Here is a 20360-nt window from a genome sequence, read left to right on the forward strand (position 1 = left end):
GCGGTGAACAGTGAGGGGGAGTGGTGAACAGTGAGGGGGGGCGGTGAACAGTGAGGGGGGGGCGGTGAACAGTGAGGGGGGGGCGGTGAACAGTGAGGGGGGGGCGGTGAACAGTGAGGGGGGGGCGGTGAACAGTGAGGGGGGGGCGGTGAACAGTGAGGGGGGGGCGGTGAACAGTGAGGGGGGGGCGGTGAACAGTGAGGGGGCGGTGAACAGTGAGGGGGAGTGGTGAACAGTGAGGGGGGGCGGTGAACAGTGAGGGGGGGGCGGTGAACAGTGAGGGGGGGGCGGTGAACAGTGAGGGGGGGGCGGTGAACAGTGAGGGGGCGGTGAACAGTGAGGGGGGGGCGGTGAACAGTGAGGGGGGGGCGATGAACAGTGAGGGGGGGCGGTGAACAGTGAGGGGGGGCGGTGAACAGTGAGGGGGGGCGGTGAACAGTGAGGGGGACGGTGAACAGTGAGGGGGACGGTGAACAGTGACGGGGGTGGTGAACAGTGAGGGGGGGCGGTGAACAGTGACGGGGGGGGTGAACAGTGAGGGGGGGCGGTGAACAGTGAGGGGGGGCGGTGAACAGTGAGGGGGGGGCGGTGAACAGTGAGGGGGGGCGGTGAACAGTGAGGGGGGGGCGGTGAACAGTGAGGGGGGGGGGTGGTGAAAAATTCCAAGGGTCTAAGATGTCAGGTGAAATGGTTGGATAAGAGATGGATGAAATTTAATGTAGAGAAATGTGAAGTGATACATTTTGGTAGAAAGAATGAAAAACAAAATATTTTAATAAGGTTATAATTAGAAATGTTAGGGTCCAATAACAGAAGGTCTAGGGTGTATATGAAGGTGGTGAAGCAAACTGAGAAAGCGGCTGAAAAAGCATATATGATCCTGAACTTTATAAATAGAGGCATAGAGTACAAAAGTGAGCAAATTATCTAATGGTACAATACACTGGTTTGATCTCAACTCGATATTTTGTCCAATTTTGGGCAGTTCATTTTAAGGAGGGCTTGAAGGCTTTAGAGGAGATGCAGAGAAGATTCAAGGGAATGGTTGGAGGCATGAGGAACATTAGTTATATGTTGGATTGGAGAGGCTGGGTTTGCTCTCCTGAGAGAAGCCAGGGTTTAGAAGAGGGTTTATAAAAGTATTGAGGGGTCTGGACAGAATTGATTGGGAGGTCAGCCATGGTTGTATTGAATGGTGGAGCAGGCTTGAGGGACTGAATTGTCTACTCCTGTACCCAGTTCTTATGATTCCTATGATTCTTGTGAATAGAGGACTGCGATTAAAGGGCGATTGTCAAGTGAGCCAAAGGTAAAATATGAAGAACTGTTTTATGCACTGGGTAATTAGACGCTGCCTGAGAGTGTGATGGAGGCAGATTCAATCATGGCTTTCAGGGAATTGGATAAGCTCCCAAAGAGAAAACAATGGCAGGGCTATGTGAAAGGGCAGGGAGTGGAACTAGCTAAACTTGCTCTTGCTGAAAGCCAGAACAGACTAGACCAGCTGAATGACCTCCTTCTGTGCTATAATCATTCTATGATTCGGAGAACAATGTACTGATATAAGATGACAGACTATAATGATAATAATGGGTACATATACACTGTCGATCAGAAACCACACCTTGCCCAATATATCTGAGTTCCATTTTAGACACGATTCAGGTGAACTGAATAATCATTGGATGGATTCAGTATAATGGACCAATGGGACACATCGCAATCATTTGATCCAATACCTTGCATGGTCTGAGTTTGTGTATCTCTGTACCTGTGTGTTTGCATATTTGTGTGTAAGTGTGTGTTTGCGTATCTGTGTGCCTGGGTGTATGTGTGTGTTTGCGTATTTCTGTACCTATGTGTGTGTGCATTTGTTTGCATATCTCTGTACTTGTGTGTGTTTTTGCATATCATTGTGTCTGTGTGTATGTGTGTGTGCATCTGTGTATGTGTGTTTGCATATCTCTGTACCAGTCTGTGTATTTATGTATCTCTGTGCCTGTGTATGTATGTATGTGTTTGCGTGTCTCTGTGCCTGTATATGTGTGCGTGTATATCTCTGTGCCTGTGTGTGTGTGCATCTCTGACCTGTGTGTTTGTGTGTGCATCTCTGTCCTGTGTGTGTTTGCATACTTGTGTGTATGTGTGTATTTGCGTATCTCTGTGCCTGTGTGCATGTGTGTTTGTGTATCTCTGTATCTGTTGTGTATGTGCGTGTTTGCTTATTTCTATACCTGTGTGTGTGTATCTGTGTGTGTGTTTGCGTATCACTGTGTCTTTGTGTATGCATGTATGTCTGTATGTGTTTGCGTACCTCTGTGCCTGTGTGTGTATGTGTGTGTGTGCGCATTTGTGTATCTCTGTGCATCTGTGTATGTCTGTGTGGCTGTTTGTCCCTATGGGCCTCTATACCCGTGTAACAGTGTAAAACACATTATTTCAGTAGTAAATGCAATGGCGCTGATTTAAACGTCGTGAATACCCCGATGCCGGATAATTTTATATGTGAGCCAATAAAAAATATTAAATATAAGAAATGTGAACGGAAAGACTGCACGGGATATTCTGTCAATCTGTTTCGCTCTGTCCAAAAATCTCTGCCGGATGGACCCTGTGTCTGTGGCTGGGGGAGGTGGAGAGTGAAACGGACTGGGTCCCTCCAGCTCAGTGCTGTCCTTCACTTGAACACAATGCCCCAGGCCATAGCCACGGAAATAGAAGCGACTGTCCCTCTGGTGCACCTCTTCTTGCTGTTTACAAACACAGAAAGAATATTCCATTAGGAGACTGACCCCTATTCACTCATCATTATCCTGTACCAAGGGCTTGTATAGGATGGACACTAAATACAGATCATATCCTCCCCTACAAAGTGTACTAGACCTGAACTCACTCTCTAAGATGGTCAGTCAGCTTTGGCCCTGTCCATTCTCCCTCTAAGACAGTCACTAGCTCTGGCCTTGTCCACTCTCTAAGGTAGTCACCGCACTCTGGCTTTGTCCATTCTCTCTCTCTCAGATGGTCACTAGCGTTGGCCTTGTTCTCTCTCTAAGATGGTCAGTCAGCTCTGGCCTTGTCCATTCTCTCAGATGGTCATTAGCTCTGGCCTTGACCTCTCCCTCAGATGGTCACTCAGCTCTGGCCTTGTCCTTTCTCTCTCTCAGATGGTCACTCAGCCCATGCCTTATCCACTCTGACATATCCCCTTTTCAAAGCTTTCCCAACCCTGGTAATTACAGTGAGTTGTTTTATTTGAGAAGTGTGCTATGGTTCTAGGGCATTGCCAATCCCGTAACATGCACATCATGCAAAGATGATCCAGCAAGTTCTGTCTACTGTCATGATACATCCACCTTCCTTTTCATATGGACATGGAATGGAGAATATCGGTTTCACAGTGACAGGCACACATCACAGACAACGTCACAAGTTTACCCTGAAGCCTAGGTTGCAGAACTGAGTTAGTGTCCCAAATGTTGGCTCCCTGTTCCTCAGGCCATACTCGGGCCCCAGCGAGTCGCCACTTTCGGTTCGGTTGACCAGTCCCTGTCATAGACATGGCCCAGTGGAAACAAAAGCAGAGAAAGTGGGAATTAAAGGAACCAAATCAAACAGCCCAGATTATAAAAAACACAGCTCCTCCCAAACCATAATTAGAGCTGAAGGAAACACTTATCCTACCAAACTGCCTCTTAATCAAAGGCATTGACAGAGAGACATTAGCATTGATGCATCTCATTTGACCCTTTCATATGTTTAACCTGCTACTTTGTGGCAATATGGGAGCAGACAGTTTGTGTCTTCACTTCTTTGTGAACTGCAATTGGGGCTGAGTCCATTGAGGAACCTTGTGACCTGACATTATGAAGAACTGGATTTTGCTGAATAAAATAATGGCGTTTGAATGACACAATCCGTTAATAATGCACAGCTTGTACAACAAATTGTAGCAAGGTTGACATTTGTCAGAAGTTGAAGCTGCTTGGCTCTGTTTTGCAATTAGCTCCATAAAAAACCCCTCAATGTTTCACCTCCCTGTGATATTCATGAAGTTACTGCATTTGTACGTTACTTGCCCAGTGCATTCACCACAGAAAGGTATATCTGCTCATTAACAGTCTTAACTGCATGAAAATTATTAATGACTGACAATCACCCTCTCTGGCCCAGGAAGTGAACAAATTTAACTGTGGAATTTAAGTTCGCCAGTTTTAAGTTTCTTTATGAAACTGAAAATCTTAGAAACATAGAAACATAAAAACTAGGAGCAGGAGTAGATTATATGGCTCATGGATCCTGCTCTGCCATTCAACATAATCATGGCTGATCTTCTATCTTAACACCAAACTCCTGCTCTCCCCATACTCCTTGACATGTTTAGAGTCCAGAAGTCTACCTATTTCCGTCTTCAATATCTTCAGTAACTTGACCTCCACGGGTTTCTGTGGTAGAAAATTCCGTAGATTCATTACCCTCTGAGTGAAGAAATTTCCCCTTATCTCATTCTTAAATGGTCTACCCCGTATCCTGAGACTGTGACTCCTTGTTCTAGAAGAAACCCCAGCCCGAAGAAACAATGTTTCTGCATCCAGTCTGTTCAGCCCTGTCAGACTTTTATATGTTTCAATCAGATCACCTCTCATTCTCCCAAATTCTTGTGGATACAGGCCTTATCGAACCAATCTCTCCTCATACTCCAATCTTGCCATCCCTAAAATCAGTCTGGTGAACCGTTGCTGCACTCCCTCTGTGGTAAGTATATCCTTTCTTAGTTATAGAGACCAAAAAACTGCAGTATTCAGTATTCTTTGTACCAAAGGCACTGCTTCACCTAATTGCCAATGATGCACTAATTTTACAAGTTTATTAATATTTTAAACAAATTACAGAGGATTAAACAGGGCTGTAAAGGCCAAACAGTTAAATTGAGAACCAACAGGACATATTCTAGCAATGTCTCAGACCGTCCATTTCCGACTTACAATCTTTTGCTGTTTCTGTTTCTTTCGAAGCCGCATGAATTCTTTGTGCTGCCGAGACACAAAGTTGACTGCTGCATATTCAAGTAGAGCAGCAAAGACATACAGAAGGCAGACAGCCATCCAAATATCGATAGCTTTAACATAGGAGACCTGTCAGAACAAAGGCTACCATTACATGAAGCTCACAATGGTTTACACAGTACATGCCCAGCACAGGCATGTAGATATTACATATAATCAACGCTATTTATAAAAACCACATCTTTAAAAATTGCAAAAAATGGCTTCAAGGGATCACTAGCCTTCTCTTACGGATTGAAACTACTCCTTAGAGGGAATTTTCCGGCTGCGCTCGCCCCAAGGCCGGAAGTTCCTGCCCGAGATCAATGGACATTTGCATGGTCCGCCGAATTTTCTGTCCTGCCCGCTACGATTCCCGTGGTGGGCGAGACAGAAAAATTCCGCCCCTTGTTTCTCAAGAGAACTAAAGAGAACGTTATTGACTGATGTGACCCCCTGGTAGGTCAGAAAGTAAATGATACCCATCGACACCTCACTGTAATATGATGGTCTGTCCTCTAAACACAGAGACTGTCTGAAAACATAGGTGTGAAAAGCCAGTCCAGAATGCTTATCGAAATGTCACACCACCTTTTTTGGACAATGATTCAGCACGTGATAGGAAGTCACATGGCTAAGGTAGCCACCTTCTCTCTCTGCTTTTAAAACATAACAGCTGACTTCTCGCAGAATTTCTCGCAGAATTTCATCAGATAGTCCACAAAACACCAAAAGCTGTCGCACCGCTGTCGGCAACTAAGCAGCTAAGGAACTCAAAAGCAATACCCTGAAAGGGAAAGAAGGATTCTCCTATATTCTGTTGCAACTTCAAGTTCATACATTTCAAAAGTGGCAAAACACACACATAATTCGTGAAATATATAAGGAAATTAAATTCGCTTCAATTAACTTTCTCCTAACCAGACTAAACACAATTCCAAATTGGAGCAGAGCATGTAGTCTCATGTCGCAGAGAGAGATATGGGGAGCATGAAACACCCAATCCCCTTTTGATTCACATGATCCTGAGACTTTTCAAGTATTCCTGAAATGAGGCATCAAAATGTAATTACCTGTCCTGAAACAATAACTGCAGTAGGGATAAACTATTGGATTTCTCTGGAGTACACAACCAGCGAGGTGCGTTAAGGACACCTTACCAAGCAAGAGAGAAGGCAAAGGACAATTCTGTACTGAACAAAGACTGTGTGCCTGAAGTGGGAAATTTCGAATCAGTTAATAAGGTTTTTAGAGAGATTACATACAACACTGACAGGACTAACAGTAAAGAGTTAAATGATTCTTGAAACAAGTTAATAAGCCAATGAGAGAATAGTTTACACATTTGTGAATGCAGTAAGAGAATTAAACAAGTAATTATGATTTTAAAACATATATATTGATATTTTAAAGTATTTTAAGTATTGTAGGAATCATTGTTTGCTTCAGCTGAAAGCAGGTTACTGCAAGGGTTGATGGTAAAGGCAAATAGTTCAGAACGAAAGGTCTGGGGATCCTGTAATTAGCAAAATTCATATCAGAAAGTTTCTTATGCAGGAACAAATACTGCATCATTAATTAATAGGTTTATTCATTGTTTAGACTTAGGATAGGAATGTGCCCGGATGTGGGATCACGTGTCTATCCCATAGCGGCTAGGGTAACCAGGCAACAAGGATGTGACTTTAAGCCAAGATGGGAGTTGGGGTTCAGATTTAATGGACGAATGAGAAATCATTATGCTGGATGGTAGAATACAATTGGCTGAAGTGAATGTCAGGGATTATTATTGGCATGTGTATACTAAATGTAATTGATTTTAAGCCAATGTGAGGCGGGAATGATTGATAAGAAAAACTATAATTGATTTATTTTTGATTGTATACAGCAGATTTATTGGAGAGGTTCTGTCGCTCTATCTCAGAGCTACTTAACCCTTTTGGTGATCTCCTTGCAGCTGCTTGTTTTTCTTTTAAATAATTATTACGTCTTTATGACAGAGATATAGTTAAGACAGTGCTGGTCATCTCGATTTACCCTACAACAGTGCCTCTCCGTGTTTCCCTCTCAGAAGTGCTGTGCCAGTTTGCAAAGTAAACCTGAGAAGAGAAAGCAGCAAAGAGTGGCACAGCGGTCAGCACTGCTACCTCACAGCACCAGGAACCTGGTTCAGTTCCAGCCTCGGGTCACAGTCTGTGTGGATTTTGCACATTCTCCCCATGTCTGCGTGGGTTTCCTCCGGGTGCTCTGGTTTCCTCCTACAGTCTGAAGATGTGCAGGTTAGATTGATTGAACATGCTATATTCACCCTTACTGTCAGGGGGATTAGCAGGATAAATATGTGGGGTGACGGGGATAGGGCCTGGGTGGGATTGTTGTTGGTGCAGGCTCGATGGGCTGAATGACCTCCTTCTGCCTTGTAGGATTTCAATGATGATTTCTATGAACTGTGAACCATGATCTTTTCAGAACAAAACATGGAAATCTGCTCTATATATCCCACCATCAAAATCATAGAATCCCTACAGTGCAGAAGGAGGCCATTCAGCCCATCGCATTGGTGCCGGCTCTCTGATAGAGAATCTTACCCAGGCCCTATCCCCGCAATCCTACATATTTACCCCAATAATTCCCCTAAACCACACATCTTGGAAAAATAAGGGGCAATTTAGCATGGCTAATCCACCTAACATCTTTGGACGGTGAGTGGAAATCAGAGCACCCAGAGGAAACTCACGCAGATACAGGGAGAACATGCAAACTCCACACAGACCCAAGGCTGGAATTTAAATCGCGTCCCTGGTGCTGTGAGGCAGCAATGCTAACCACTGTGCTACCATCCTGCGGATAACCACTGTGCTACCATCCTGCGGATAACCACTGTGCTACCATCCTGCGGATAACCACTGTGCTACCATCCTGCGGATAACCACTGTGCTACCATCCTGGGGGTCACCACTGTGCAGAAACTGATCTCGTCCAGACACATAACTAATATAGCTACAAAGAAAGACTGGTATTTCCATGGTGATTAGCCCACCTCCTGACTACCCAAAGCTTGTGCAACATCTACAAGTTGCAAGTCAGGAGCGTGATGGAACACTCACTCTTCACTTGCCTAGATCCAACAACACTCCAGAAACTTAACACCATCAAGGACAAAGTAGCCCACTTGATTGGCACTCCGTCCTTGCTACAGACAAGAAACAAACAGGCTAATTTTACTTATTTCCTCTCATCAATTGTCCAAAGAAGATGTCTTGAATTATTTTTAAACTATGCAGTGGCATGTTTTCCCAACTCGGCTTGTGTGATTGAAATTACTAATAACCTGCAGCAAATTTATATCATGATTAACTCAGAAAGTTAGGTTATGACACACACACACACATACACCAAGTTACTTTATTTACCCGGGTTCAATTCCCGGGGGCGCGGTGGCACAGTGGTTAGTGCTGCTGCCTCACAGCGCCAGGGACCCAGGTTCGATTCCCGGCATGGGTCGCTGTCTGTGTGGAGTTTGCGCGTTCTCTCCATGTCTGCGTGGGTTTCCTCCGGGTGCTCCGGTTTCCTCCCACACTCCAAAGTGTGTGGATTGGGTTGATTGGCCATGCTAAATTGCCCTTTAGTGTCAGGGGAACTAGCAGGGTAAATACATGGAGTTACAGCGGCTGGGTAGGATTGTGGTCGGTGCACTCTCGATGGGCCGAATGGCCTCCTTCTACACTGTAGGATTCTATGATTCTATGCTCCCTGCTGAATGCAGGCTGAGAGTCTGGCATGCCTGCTTTAAATAGGGAGCATGAGGCCCCCTGATTTAACCATCAATTAAGACTCATCGGTAGATCATACTCTAGCAAGCCAATCTCATTAGCATGGCTGAAGTCATCACAACTATATACGAGATACACTGAAACAACGCACCAAATTTCCTTTACAGCTCCTTCCAAATCCATGATCTCTACCACCTATATGAATAAGGGAAATAGACACATGGAATACCTTCAAGTTCTCCAAGCCATTCACTATCCCGACTTGGAAATATATCACCAGTCCTTCACTGTCGCTGGAATTCTCTTCCTAACAGCACTGTGGAATGTACTTACACCATGTGGACAAGGTGGCATGGTGGCACAGTGGTTAGCACTGTTGCCTCACAGCACCAGGGACACGGGTTCGATTTCCGGCTTGGGTCACTATCTGTGCAGAGTTTGCACATTCTCCCTTTGTCTCCGTGGGTTTCCTCCAGGTGCTCCGGTTTCCTCCCACAGTCCAAAGTAGTGTGGGTTAGGTGGATTGGCCATGCTAAATTAGTGTCGGGGGACTAGCTAAGGTAAATGCATGGGGTTACGGGGATAGGGCCTGGGTGGGAGTATGGTTAGTGCAGACTCGGTGGGCCGAATGACCTCCTTCTGCACTGTAAGATTCTATGGTTCAAGAAATAGCTCACCACCACCTTCTCAAGGTCAGTCAGCAATGGGCAATGAGTCCAAAAGAGAAAATGCTGGAAAATCTCAGTAGGTCTGGTAGCATCTGTAAGGAAAGAAAAGAGCTGACGTTTCAAGTTCAGATGACCCTTTGTCAAAGCTTCCTCCCCTTACAAATGCTGCCAGACCTGCTGAGATTTTGCAGCATTTTCTCTTTTGGTTTCAGATTCCAGCATCTGCAGTAATTTGCTTTTAATGGGCAATGAGTATTGGCCTTGCCAGCGATGGCCACATGATTGATTCCCATGAAAGAATAATAAGCGCCTAAACCCAGAATGAAAGAAAATAATTTTTGGTGGTGATTCCCAGTGAAGTCTTTTCACAGTTATTCTTCAAAATTCCTTCTCCTTTCCCTTTATAAAAACAGAAATAAACAAAACTATCTGAATGATTGATTTCACAGCCATTTTGTCTCTTGCTCTGCTGATAACACCCTGTGAACAGTCAAAATGAAGCACTTAATAGGCAGGCCTCCTGCAGCTCATTTCATTATCTCAGGTACCCTATAACCAATGTCGTGTTTTTGAAGTGTACTCACTGTTGTACTTTGGAAACGTTGCAACCAATTTGTACACTGCAAGATCTCAGAGCAGCAATGTGCTAAATGATAAAACAAGCTGGTTGTTTTCACCAGTGTGACATTATTGCTTGATCCTGCACTGACCTTTGGGAGTGAGGCCCTGGAGCCTGAGCTCTGTGTTGTCATGGTGAGAACCGTGGTAATCCCAAGGCCAACCCGTGCTGGTGCAGCATCCATGTTGATCCAGAAGGAGACCCAGGACAGGATGACGATGAGGAGACTGGGGATGTACATCTGGATGAGGTAATAGCCCATCTGCCTCTCCAAGTGGAATTTGACCTGAATGCAGGTGAATGTGCCTACATTGCACAAAGAAACACCATTCAACAATACTGCAATATAGCTCAAATCAACACACCTCATAGTCATCCAGGTTACATACTAAACTATCTATTGCTCGGTCCATACATTCACTATTTAACCACTAACTGAATTGTAAGGAACCCTCGGTTTCTGCTGATGTTTCTTCTTGTGGGTCTGTCCAGAACCAGGAGGCACTGTTTAAAAATTAAGCATTGCCCTGATAAGAGCGAGGTGAGGCGAAATTTTTTTCTCAGAGTGTTGTGCGACTTTGGAACTCTCTGCCTCAGAAGACAATGGAGATGACATCACTGAATATTTTCAAGGTGTAATATTTTTAAATACCCTTTCCACTTCCATCTTGTCAAGGCCTTTCAGGATCTTACCTACTTCAATCAAGTCACCCCTCATTCTTCTAAACTTAGAACATAGAACATAGAAAAACTACAGCACAAACAGGCCCTTCGGCCCACAAGTTGTGCCAAACACATCCCTACCTTCTAGACCTACCTATAACCCTCCATCCTATTAAGCTCCATGTACTCATTCAGGAGTCTCTTAAAAGACCCTATTGAGTTCGCCTCCACCACCACTTCAATGGAAACAAGCCCAGCCTGTCCAACCTATCCTCATAAGACAACCCGCTCATTCTCAGTAGATAGTTTCTTGTAGGCTAGGGAGTCAAAAGTTATTGGCGTAGATGAGAATGTGGAATTAGAGACAGACAGATCAGCCATGATCTTATCAAATGGTGGAGCAGGCTCGAGGGGCTGAATGGTTTACTCCTGCTCCTATTTCATATGTTCACATCCTTACCTGGTCTGACCAACAAGTGACTCCAGATTGATAGTGATGTGTTTAACCCTAAACTGCCCTCTGAAATGGCCGGCAAACCACTCAGTTCAGGGGCAATAAGTGTGGGCAATAAATGATTACCTTGTCAGTGATGCACACTTACCATGAAAGAATAAAGAAAAACAATTAACTGAAAAACGCCTGAGGTCAGCTCAGAGACTGAAACTCCTTGTACCTGCTAACAGTTGGAGGGCTGATTTCATAGCATCAAGTTGTTCCTCAGCATTTTTTATTGCTATTCAATAAATGGGTTGGATGTTGAAGGGATGTCCCTGATCTTTAAGCCAATAATTGGTCATGAATTTTTATCTGGTTTCTTGTCTCAGCTAGGAGATCACATTGTATTGGTGTGATGGAATATGTTTATATTGTGATTCATACGACATTGCACTTGTGTGGGACAGGTTGAGTGGCTAAGAGGGTCTTTGTTCCTGTCCATCATTGGCCCAGTGTAAGATAGGGACCATTTTTTCACAGTGTGTTCTGGCCTCTGCCTAACTCTGGAAATGGGAACACTCTACTAGTGCCATGATCCTCTCACCTGTGTTGTAGTATTTGGTGCAGTATCCTAGGTCTTTTTCTTCATTCAGAATGAATTGTGGAAGTGTTAATCCCTCTGCTACCTGGACCGACTCTTTCTCCAGCCATTCAAATATCAAATCATTCATCGTGTATCCAACTAGAGAGAGGGGGAGATCATTTAAAAATGTTAGGTGAAACTATCCTGTAGAAGTATGATCCAGTGAGTGGCAGAGATGCTTAAAGGGAGATGTTGTATATTTTATATCTTGGATCTATGCAGAGATGATACCAGTTTATAAATATGCAGGAAATTTATTTACAGTGTTTTAGAACAAAGAACAAAGAACAGTACAGCACAAGAACAAGCCCTTTGGCTCTCCAAGCCTGCGCCGATCACGTTTACCTATCTAACCAATCACTTATATCCCTCTAGTCCCCGTTTATTCATATGCCTATCAAGATAAGTCTTAAATGTGACGAACATAACTGCCTCAACTACCTCACATGGCAGTGTATTCCAGGCCACCCCCACCATCCTCTGTGTAAAATACTTCCCCCGCACATCTCCACTGAATCTTTCCCCCTTACCTTGAACTTGTGCCCCCTTGTAATTGTCATTTCTGCCCTGGGAAAAAGCTTCCAACTGTTCACCCTACCTATACCTCTCATAATTTTATAAACTTCTATCAGGTCACCCCTCAGCCTCCGTCTTTCCAGGGAGAACAATCCCAGTTTATTCAATCTCTCCTCATAGCTAATACCCTCCATACCAGGCAACATCCATGTAAATCTTTTCTGCACTCTCTCCAAAGCCTCCACATCCTTCTGGTAGTGTGGTGACATAATATTCCAAATGTGGTCTAACCAATGTTTTATACAACTGTAACATTTGCCAACTTTTACACTCAATGCCCCATTCGATGAAGGTAAGCATGCCATATGCTTTCTTCACCACCTTTTCCACCTGTGCTGCCACTTTTAAGGATCTGTGGACCTGTACTCCCAGATCTCTCTGTGTGTCTGTGCTCTTGATGGTTCTGCCATTTATTTTATAGCTCCTACCTGAATTGGATCTACCAAAATGCATCACCTTGCATTTGTCCGGATTAAATTCCATCTGCCATTTCTCCGCCCAATTTTCCAGTCTATCCTGCTGTATTCTCTGACAATCTTCATCACTATCTGCAACTCCGCCAATCTTAGTATCATCTGCAAACTTGCTAATCAGACCAGCTACGTTTTCTTCCAAGTCATTTATGTATATTATAAACAGCAGAGGTCCTCGCACTAATCCCTGTGGAACACCACTAGTTTCCATTCAGAAAAACACCCTTCCACCACTACCCTCTGTCTTCTATGGCCAAGCCAGTTCTGAATCCATCTAGCTAGTTCACCCCTGATCCCATGAGGTTTAATCTTTTGCACCAGCCTGCCATGAGGGATCTTGTCGAATGCTTTACTAAAGTCCATGTAAACAACATCCACAGCCCTTCCCTCGTCAATCATTTTTGTCACCTCCTCAAAAAACTCAATTAAATTAGTGAGACATGACCTCCCATGTACAAAACCACGCTGTTTGTCGCTAACAAGACTATTCAGTTCCAAATGTGTATAGATCCTATTCCTAAGAATCTTCTCCAACAGTTTCCCTATCACTGATGTCAAGCTCACTGGCTTGTAATTACCCAAGTTATCCTTGCTACCATTCTTAAATAATGGGACAACATTGACTATCCTCCAATCCTCCGGTACCTCACCAGTGGCCAACGAAGAAACAAAGATTTCTGTTCGAGGCCCAGCAATTTCATTTCTTGTCTCCCTCAGAAATCTAGGATAGATGCCATCTGGCCCTGAGGATTTGTCTATCTTAATCCTTTTCAATTCACCTAACACTTCCTCCCTCGTAATGATGACTTGTTCTAAAGGGTTTACATACCCCTCCCAGACACCATCAATCGACGTGTCCTCCCTTTAATATAATGCTTTAAAATATCTCCACCGTCCTACCAGCTCAGCTTCGAGTAGCTTTTGTGGTGTCTGTTTACTTTGCTCTGAGTTGGTACCCAATGCTCAACCGATCAAGGACAGTGAGTATAGATAAGTTACAAGACTCACATATTAAAACACAGAAAAAGTGAACCATTGAACTACTGTACGGCCTTAATGGCCAGAATAATGAGGATTGACATTCATGCAAAGGTCAATACAGGGTTTACAGGAACCCTAATACTCACAACTTTCTAGTTGCATAGCACATGTCTGAACATCCATGGGGAAATTCTTCAGGTCCATGGGACATGAGAGGATTAACGTGAGCCTGCAGGCAACAGGAAATATGTGATATCATCTGATGCTTTGGGTTGTTCTTAATTTAATATCATAGGTGATTGGACAGGAGGTGGGAGTTCCACAAATAAGAGACTGAGCCACACTAGTGTCATGGGTCAAGGGTCAGGTAGTAGAATGTCAAGTTGTTTCAGATAAAACAGCTTGTAAGGATACAGGAATATGTTTAAAAATAAATAACTTATGTTCATTGCAAAAGAAAGGGCTCCTCTGTTCTTACTAGAAATAATGCCACAGGATCTTCAATACCCATTGAGAGGCAGGTGGACCTTGGTTTAACGTCCCATCAAAAGCCAGCAGTTCTGACAGTGCAGCACTACCTCAGTACTGACCCTCTGACAGTGCATTACTCCCTCAGTACTGACCCACTGATAGTGCAGCACCACCTTAGTACTGACCCTCTGACAGTGCAGCACACCCTCAGTACTGCCCCTCTGACAGTGCAGCACTCCCTCAGTACTGACCCTCTGACAGTGCATTACTCCCACAGTACTGACCCTCTGACAGCGCAGCACCACCTTAGTACTGACCCTCTGACAGTGCAGCACACCCTCAGTACTGACCCTCTGACAGTGCAGCACTCCCCCAGTACTGACCCTCTGACAGTGCATTACTCTCTCAGTACTGACCCACTGATAGTGCAGCACACCCACAGTACTGACCCTCTGACAGTGCATTACTCTCTCAGTACTGACCCACTGATAGTGCAGCACACCCTCAGTACTGACCCTCTGACAGTGCAGCACTCCCTCAGTACTGATCCTCTGACAGTGCAGCACTGCCTCAGTGCTGACCTTCTGACAGTGCAGCACACCCTCAGTACTGACCCTCTGACAGTGCAGCACACCTTCAGTACTGACCCGCTGAGAGTGCAGCACTCCCTCAGTACTGACTTTCTGACAGTACAGCACTCCCTCAGTACTGACTTTCTGACAGTACAGCACTCCCTCAGTATTGACCTTCTGACAATGCAGCGCTCCCACAGTACTAGCCCTATGACAGTGCAACACTCCCTCAGTACTGACCCTCTGACAATACTGACCCTCTAACAGTGCAGCACTCCCTCAGTACTGGCCCTATGACAGTGCAGCACACCCTCACTACTGACCCTCTAACAATGCAGCACACTCTTAGTACTGACCCGCTGAGAGTACAACGCTCCCTCAGTACTGACCTTCTGACAGTGCAATACTGCCTCAGTACTGACCCTTTGACAGTGCAGCACTCCCTCAGTACTGCCCTCTGACAGTGCAGCACTGCCTCAGTACTGACCCTCTGACAGTGCAGCACTCCCTCAGTTCTGACCCTTTGACAATACTGACCCTCTGACAGTGCAGCACTCCCTCAGTACTGACCTTCTGACAGTGCAGCGCTCCCTCAGTACTGACCCTCTGAAGTGCAACGCTCCCTCAGTACTGACCCTCTGACAGTGCAGCACTCCCTCAATACTGACCCTTTGACAGTGCAGCACTCCCTTCGTGTTGCTGTGGGAGCGTCAGTGATGCTTATCGTTTTATTCTCTGTAGGGAAACTTAAATCCGCGACACGCTGACTCAAGTGAGAGTGTTACAACCTATGAGATGGGAGACAAACCCTTTATGTAGACCTCGCAAACCGTTGATCAGCAACAAGTCACACTGAGTGCAAACTGGCACCTGTTGAGAGGGTTACATCTGAACATGTTAACTGGAAGATGAGCAGATTGTGCACACTGACACTTAACTGGTGAGTACAGAAAGTGTCTTGCATTGATAAACTACAGCTAACAATCGATAAACAAAATGTTTTGCTGATTGATGTCAGAGTCTGCATTCAAAGTGTTCGTGATGGGTTGCAACTTGTAGTTACTTCCAGTTTAAGCTGAACATTAATATCTCTGCCCTGTGCACACTGTTAGATATTAATCTCCCACTGCAGGGAAAACATTCAAGGTGCTTTAAAAAATGTAGCTTTAATCATTAAAAAGATAATGTCTGTCCTCACACAGATCTTTATGGAATCAATGTTCCTACAGCTTTATGGGGCAGGATGTTTGATTTTAAACAAATGGGACTTGCATTTATACTTTAGAATCTCCCAGTAATATTGCAGCATGTTTCACACTGATTAGAAAAAGCATTACAACAGAAATTACTAACACAGTAACTGGCCAGTGCCTGAATGAAAAATTGACTCCATTGCCATAGACTGCAAGTAACAACAAGGGATTTCTAAGGACCATTTTGGAGATAGTGCATTGTTTGATATCACATCTGAAGGACAGCACCTCTGGTAGTCCTGCATCCACTTGATATGGCAAGGGTTAGATACAGAGTAAAGCTCCCTCGACACGTTCCCGATAAAAAATGCCCAGGACAGATACAGCACAGGATTAGATACAAAATAAAGTTCCCTCTATACTTTCCCCATCAAACACACCGAGGACAGATGCAGCATAGGGTTAGATAGAGTATAAAGCTCCCTCTACACTGTTAGGATTTCTCTGTAATGTTTCAGCATCTTGTTTCTCTGCTTGAAGGCAGCTCCGACCATAGCACCCGCCATCCACCATGGGTAGGACAGGGAGGCATGTCCCTTCTCCGTACTGGCTATCAGAGAATCAAACCCTGTGATCCAAACTGATCGTCCAGCCACCTGAACCAACTGGGCCCCCAAGGAGTCCGAGTTGCCGTAGCAACATACACGTTTGCAGCATAATATAGATTGAAGCCATGGATGTTATGGTAGTGCTCCAAAATGTTTCATCACATGACTGACCAGGAATTTCTCCCACTTACTGCCTGCCATTGGTGTCTGTTGGAAAATATGCAAGTCGCTTCTCTGTCTGTTTGGCCGCATTATGAATGTGCCTTCCTTGGACATCAAGTCCTTGATTGGGACCTGTACCTAGAGCTTCTGGCTCTGAAGCAGAGACGCTATCCACTGCGCCATAAAACCTCCTCTTTACCCTACTCATCTGTAAAAGCATCCTTGATTCTGACAAACTCTATTAAATCGCCCCAGCTTTCTCTGCTGTAAAATCATTCCCAGTTGTTCTGAGTCTCTCCACTCACCCTCTATTTAGTTATTATTATTGATATCAGCTCATTATTCAGCGAAGGCGTGCACTGCTCTGAGACCTGCTGATATTTCCAGATGTCACCCCTCACCTGATGCTGTACAACACATTCCCATTTTTAAAGATCCGCAGCAGTTTGTTGTCTGTTGTCACCTCATGGAAATTGGCTCCTTTCTCATTGGCAAAGAACAGGTCTGGTTTCCAGATGGAATTCAACATGGAGGGATCGAGGTCGAGGGAGTCATCAGGGTACTCGCTGTACGCTAGTCGAGGGTCATTCCACTGTTGCCGTAAGAACACGTTGAGTCTGTAATCCTTTGGGAAACAACAGGCCATTTGTTATACCAGCTGATTTGAATGGATGGATGAGCTGCCAAAAAATCTCTATTCCATAATGTTCAGTTTAAAAAGCAAGCCATTCCGTCCAACATCCTGTGCTAGTTTTGCTCCACATGATTCTCCACCTAGCTTACTTCAACTGACCTTATCAGCAAAGTCTTCTATTGCTTTTTCCCTCATGTGTTTATCCAGCTTTCCCATGAATGAAATAAAAGCAGAAAATGCTGGAAAAACTCAGCAGGTTTGACTGAAGCAGTGGAGAGAATAACAGAGTTAATGTTTCATGTCAAATCGGACTCTTCTTCAGAACTAAACAAGGCCTGTTAACTCACACCACATGAACAAAAACAGAAATTGACAGTTACCTTCCTCTGGATCACTGCTGCCCAATGCCCAGCACCCACACCCACCCCCTCCACCATGCACCTCCTTCAGACAGCACTGGCCTGGTTCCTTTGCCATATCGAGGCCTGTGTCACCCCTCCAGCTCACCTGGCCAAAGTTAATGAGACATGAGCCTCACAAAGGCTGGCACTTGGTTCCCTCCTCTATTGCTGGACTGCCCATAGTTAATACAGACCTCAAGGCTGGGGTGTGAGGAGAGAGAGAGTGAGCAAAGGGAAGTGGAATTGAAGCCAAGAAATGGGGTGGAGAGCTTGCAGCAAAGGAGCAGTTTGCTCACCCATCACCCGATGCTGGGGTTGTCTGCTCTGATCTCCTTTCCCTATGCCCAGGAAGAGAGGACTGTGACAAAGGGAAAGAGAGGGTAGCAGATATAGAAAGGGGGTTCAGTTTCATGTTTCAGCATCAGGCAAGAGGTCAGAAGCAGGATGATGACAGAAATATGCTGTGATATTGTTCAAAGACATTAAAACCCAGGGAGCGGACGACAGTCTGATTTAATACTGACAACAATTCTTTGTGTGATGTGATTTTGACAGCAGTTTTATGGAGACCCCACACCCACCTTGCCATGTATCTTCCCAACTTGCAGTGTTCAAACAAAACCCAGCCCCTCCAAGCAGAAATTCCACCTCTAACTCTAATCTGGAATTATAAAGCTAGTCTCAGTAATGGTGACCAGAAAACTTGCATCGATTTTCGTAAAACCCATTTGGTTCACTAATGTTCTTTAGGGAAGGAAATCTTCCGTCCTTACCTGCTCTGGCCTACACGTGACTCCAGAGCCACAACAAAGTGGTTGACTCTTAACTGCCCTTTAAAATGGCCTAGCAAACCATTCAATTCAAGGGCAATTCATAAGACCATAAGACCATAAGACATAGGAGCGGAAGTAAGGCCATTCGGCCCATCGAGTCCACTCCACCATTCAATCATGGTTGATTTTAACTCCATTTACCCGCTCTCTCCCCATAGCCCTTAATTCCTCGAGAAATCAAGAATTTATCAATTTCTGTCTTGAAGACGCTCAACGTCTCGGCCTCCACAGCCCTCTGTGGCAATGAATTCCACAGACCTACCACTCTCTGGCTGAAGAAATTTCTCCTCATCTCTGTTCTAAAGTGACTCCCTTTTATTCTAAGGCTGTGCCCCTGCGTCCTAGTCTCCCCTGCTAATGGAAACAACTTCCCTACGTCCATCCTATCTAAGCCGTTCATTATCTTGTAAGTTTCTATTAGATCTCCCCTCAACCTCCTAAACTCCAATGAATATAATCCCACGATCCTCAGACGTTCATCGTATGTCAGGCCTACCATTCCTGGGATCATCCGTGTGAATCTCCGCTGGACCCGCTCCAGTGCCAGTATGTCCTTCCTGAGGTGTGGGGCCCAAAATTGCTCACAGTACTCCAAATGGGGCCTAACCAGTGCTTTATAAAGCCTCAGAAGTACATCCCTGCTTTTGTATTCCAAGCCTCTTGAGATAAATGACAACATTACATTTGCTTTCTTAATTACGGACTCAACCTGCAAGTTTACCTTTAGAGAATCCTGGACTAGGACTCCCAAGTCCCTTTGCACTTTAGCATTATGAATTTTGTCACCGTTTAGAAAATAGTCCATGCCTCTATTCTTTTTTCCAAAGTGCAAGACCTCGCACTTGCCCACGTTGAATTTCATCAGCCACTTCTTGGACCACTCTCCTAAACTGTCTAAATCTTTCTGCAGCCTCCCCACCTCCTCAATACTACCTGCCCCATTCAGGATGGGAACAAATGCTGACCCAGCCAGTAATGTCCACATTCCCATAAACAAATAAAAAAGTAAAAACCCAATCCTCAACCCTCCCAACTATCTGACCATTCATCAGAGAAAAGGAACATTGAGAGGGTCATGAGCCAAGCGACTGTTCTTGACAGTCCCATTCCCAATCCCTCCTGTAGCTGCAGCATTTACTCATAAATTCTACCCCAAAAATTGTGCCTTTGCATTTTGCAAGTCCTTGTGAACATTTTACTTTGAACAGGGTGTGTCATCTAGTGCTCACAACATTTTCTACTGCTGCCTCACACAACACAGCCAGCTATTACTGACAAGTATTATCAGCGTTGGCTGCTGATTACCCAGTGTGGCCAGAGTCAGTCGTGCATCAATAGCAGCTCTGAGTCACATGGTCAGGTCTCAAGATCTGTGATCAAATCCATACTGGCTCTCTGGTGAATTAGTGAGGGAGTGCTGCACTGTTACAGATGCCACTTTTCAGATGAGACATTAAACCAAGGACTAGTTAGCACTCTCAGGTGGGTGTAAAAGATCCAATGGCACTGCTCAAAGAAGAGCACACAAGAATATAAGAAGTAGGAGCAGGAGGAGCCATTCTGCCCCTAAGGCCTGCTCCATCACTTGATAAGGGCATGGTTGATCTGATTG

At 44.8% G+C, this 20360-nt stretch overlaps 1 protein-coding gene across 1 annotated transcript in view; it reads right to left on the minus strand.

The window, feature by feature from the left end:
• Positions 1 to 2465: 2465 nt before the first annotated feature.
• LOC144493130 (glycine receptor subunit alpha-4-like) overlaps positions 2466 to 20360 on the minus strand; it is a 71571-nt gene continuing 53676 nt past the window's right edge. Inside the window, exons 4-9 of the mRNA XM_078212033.1 lie at positions 17282 to 17505; positions 14021 to 14103; positions 11806 to 11943; positions 10194 to 10408; positions 4983 to 5132; positions 2466 to 2750 (exon numbers count right to left, since the gene is read on the minus strand). Coding sequence (XP_078068159.1) covers positions 2466 to 2750; positions 4983 to 5132; positions 10194 to 10408; positions 11806 to 11943; positions 14021 to 14103; positions 17282 to 17505 — 1095 coding nt within the window. The remainder of the gene's footprint in view (positions 2751 to 4982; positions 5133 to 10193; positions 10409 to 11805; positions 11944 to 14020; positions 14104 to 17281; positions 17506 to 20360) is intronic.

This window comes from Mustelus asterias, chromosome 4 (assembly GCF_964213995.1).
Source record: "Mustelus asterias chromosome 4, sMusAst1.hap1.1, whole genome shotgun sequence".
NCBI lineage: Eukaryota > Metazoa > Chordata > Chondrichthyes > Carcharhiniformes > Triakidae > Mustelus > Mustelus asterias.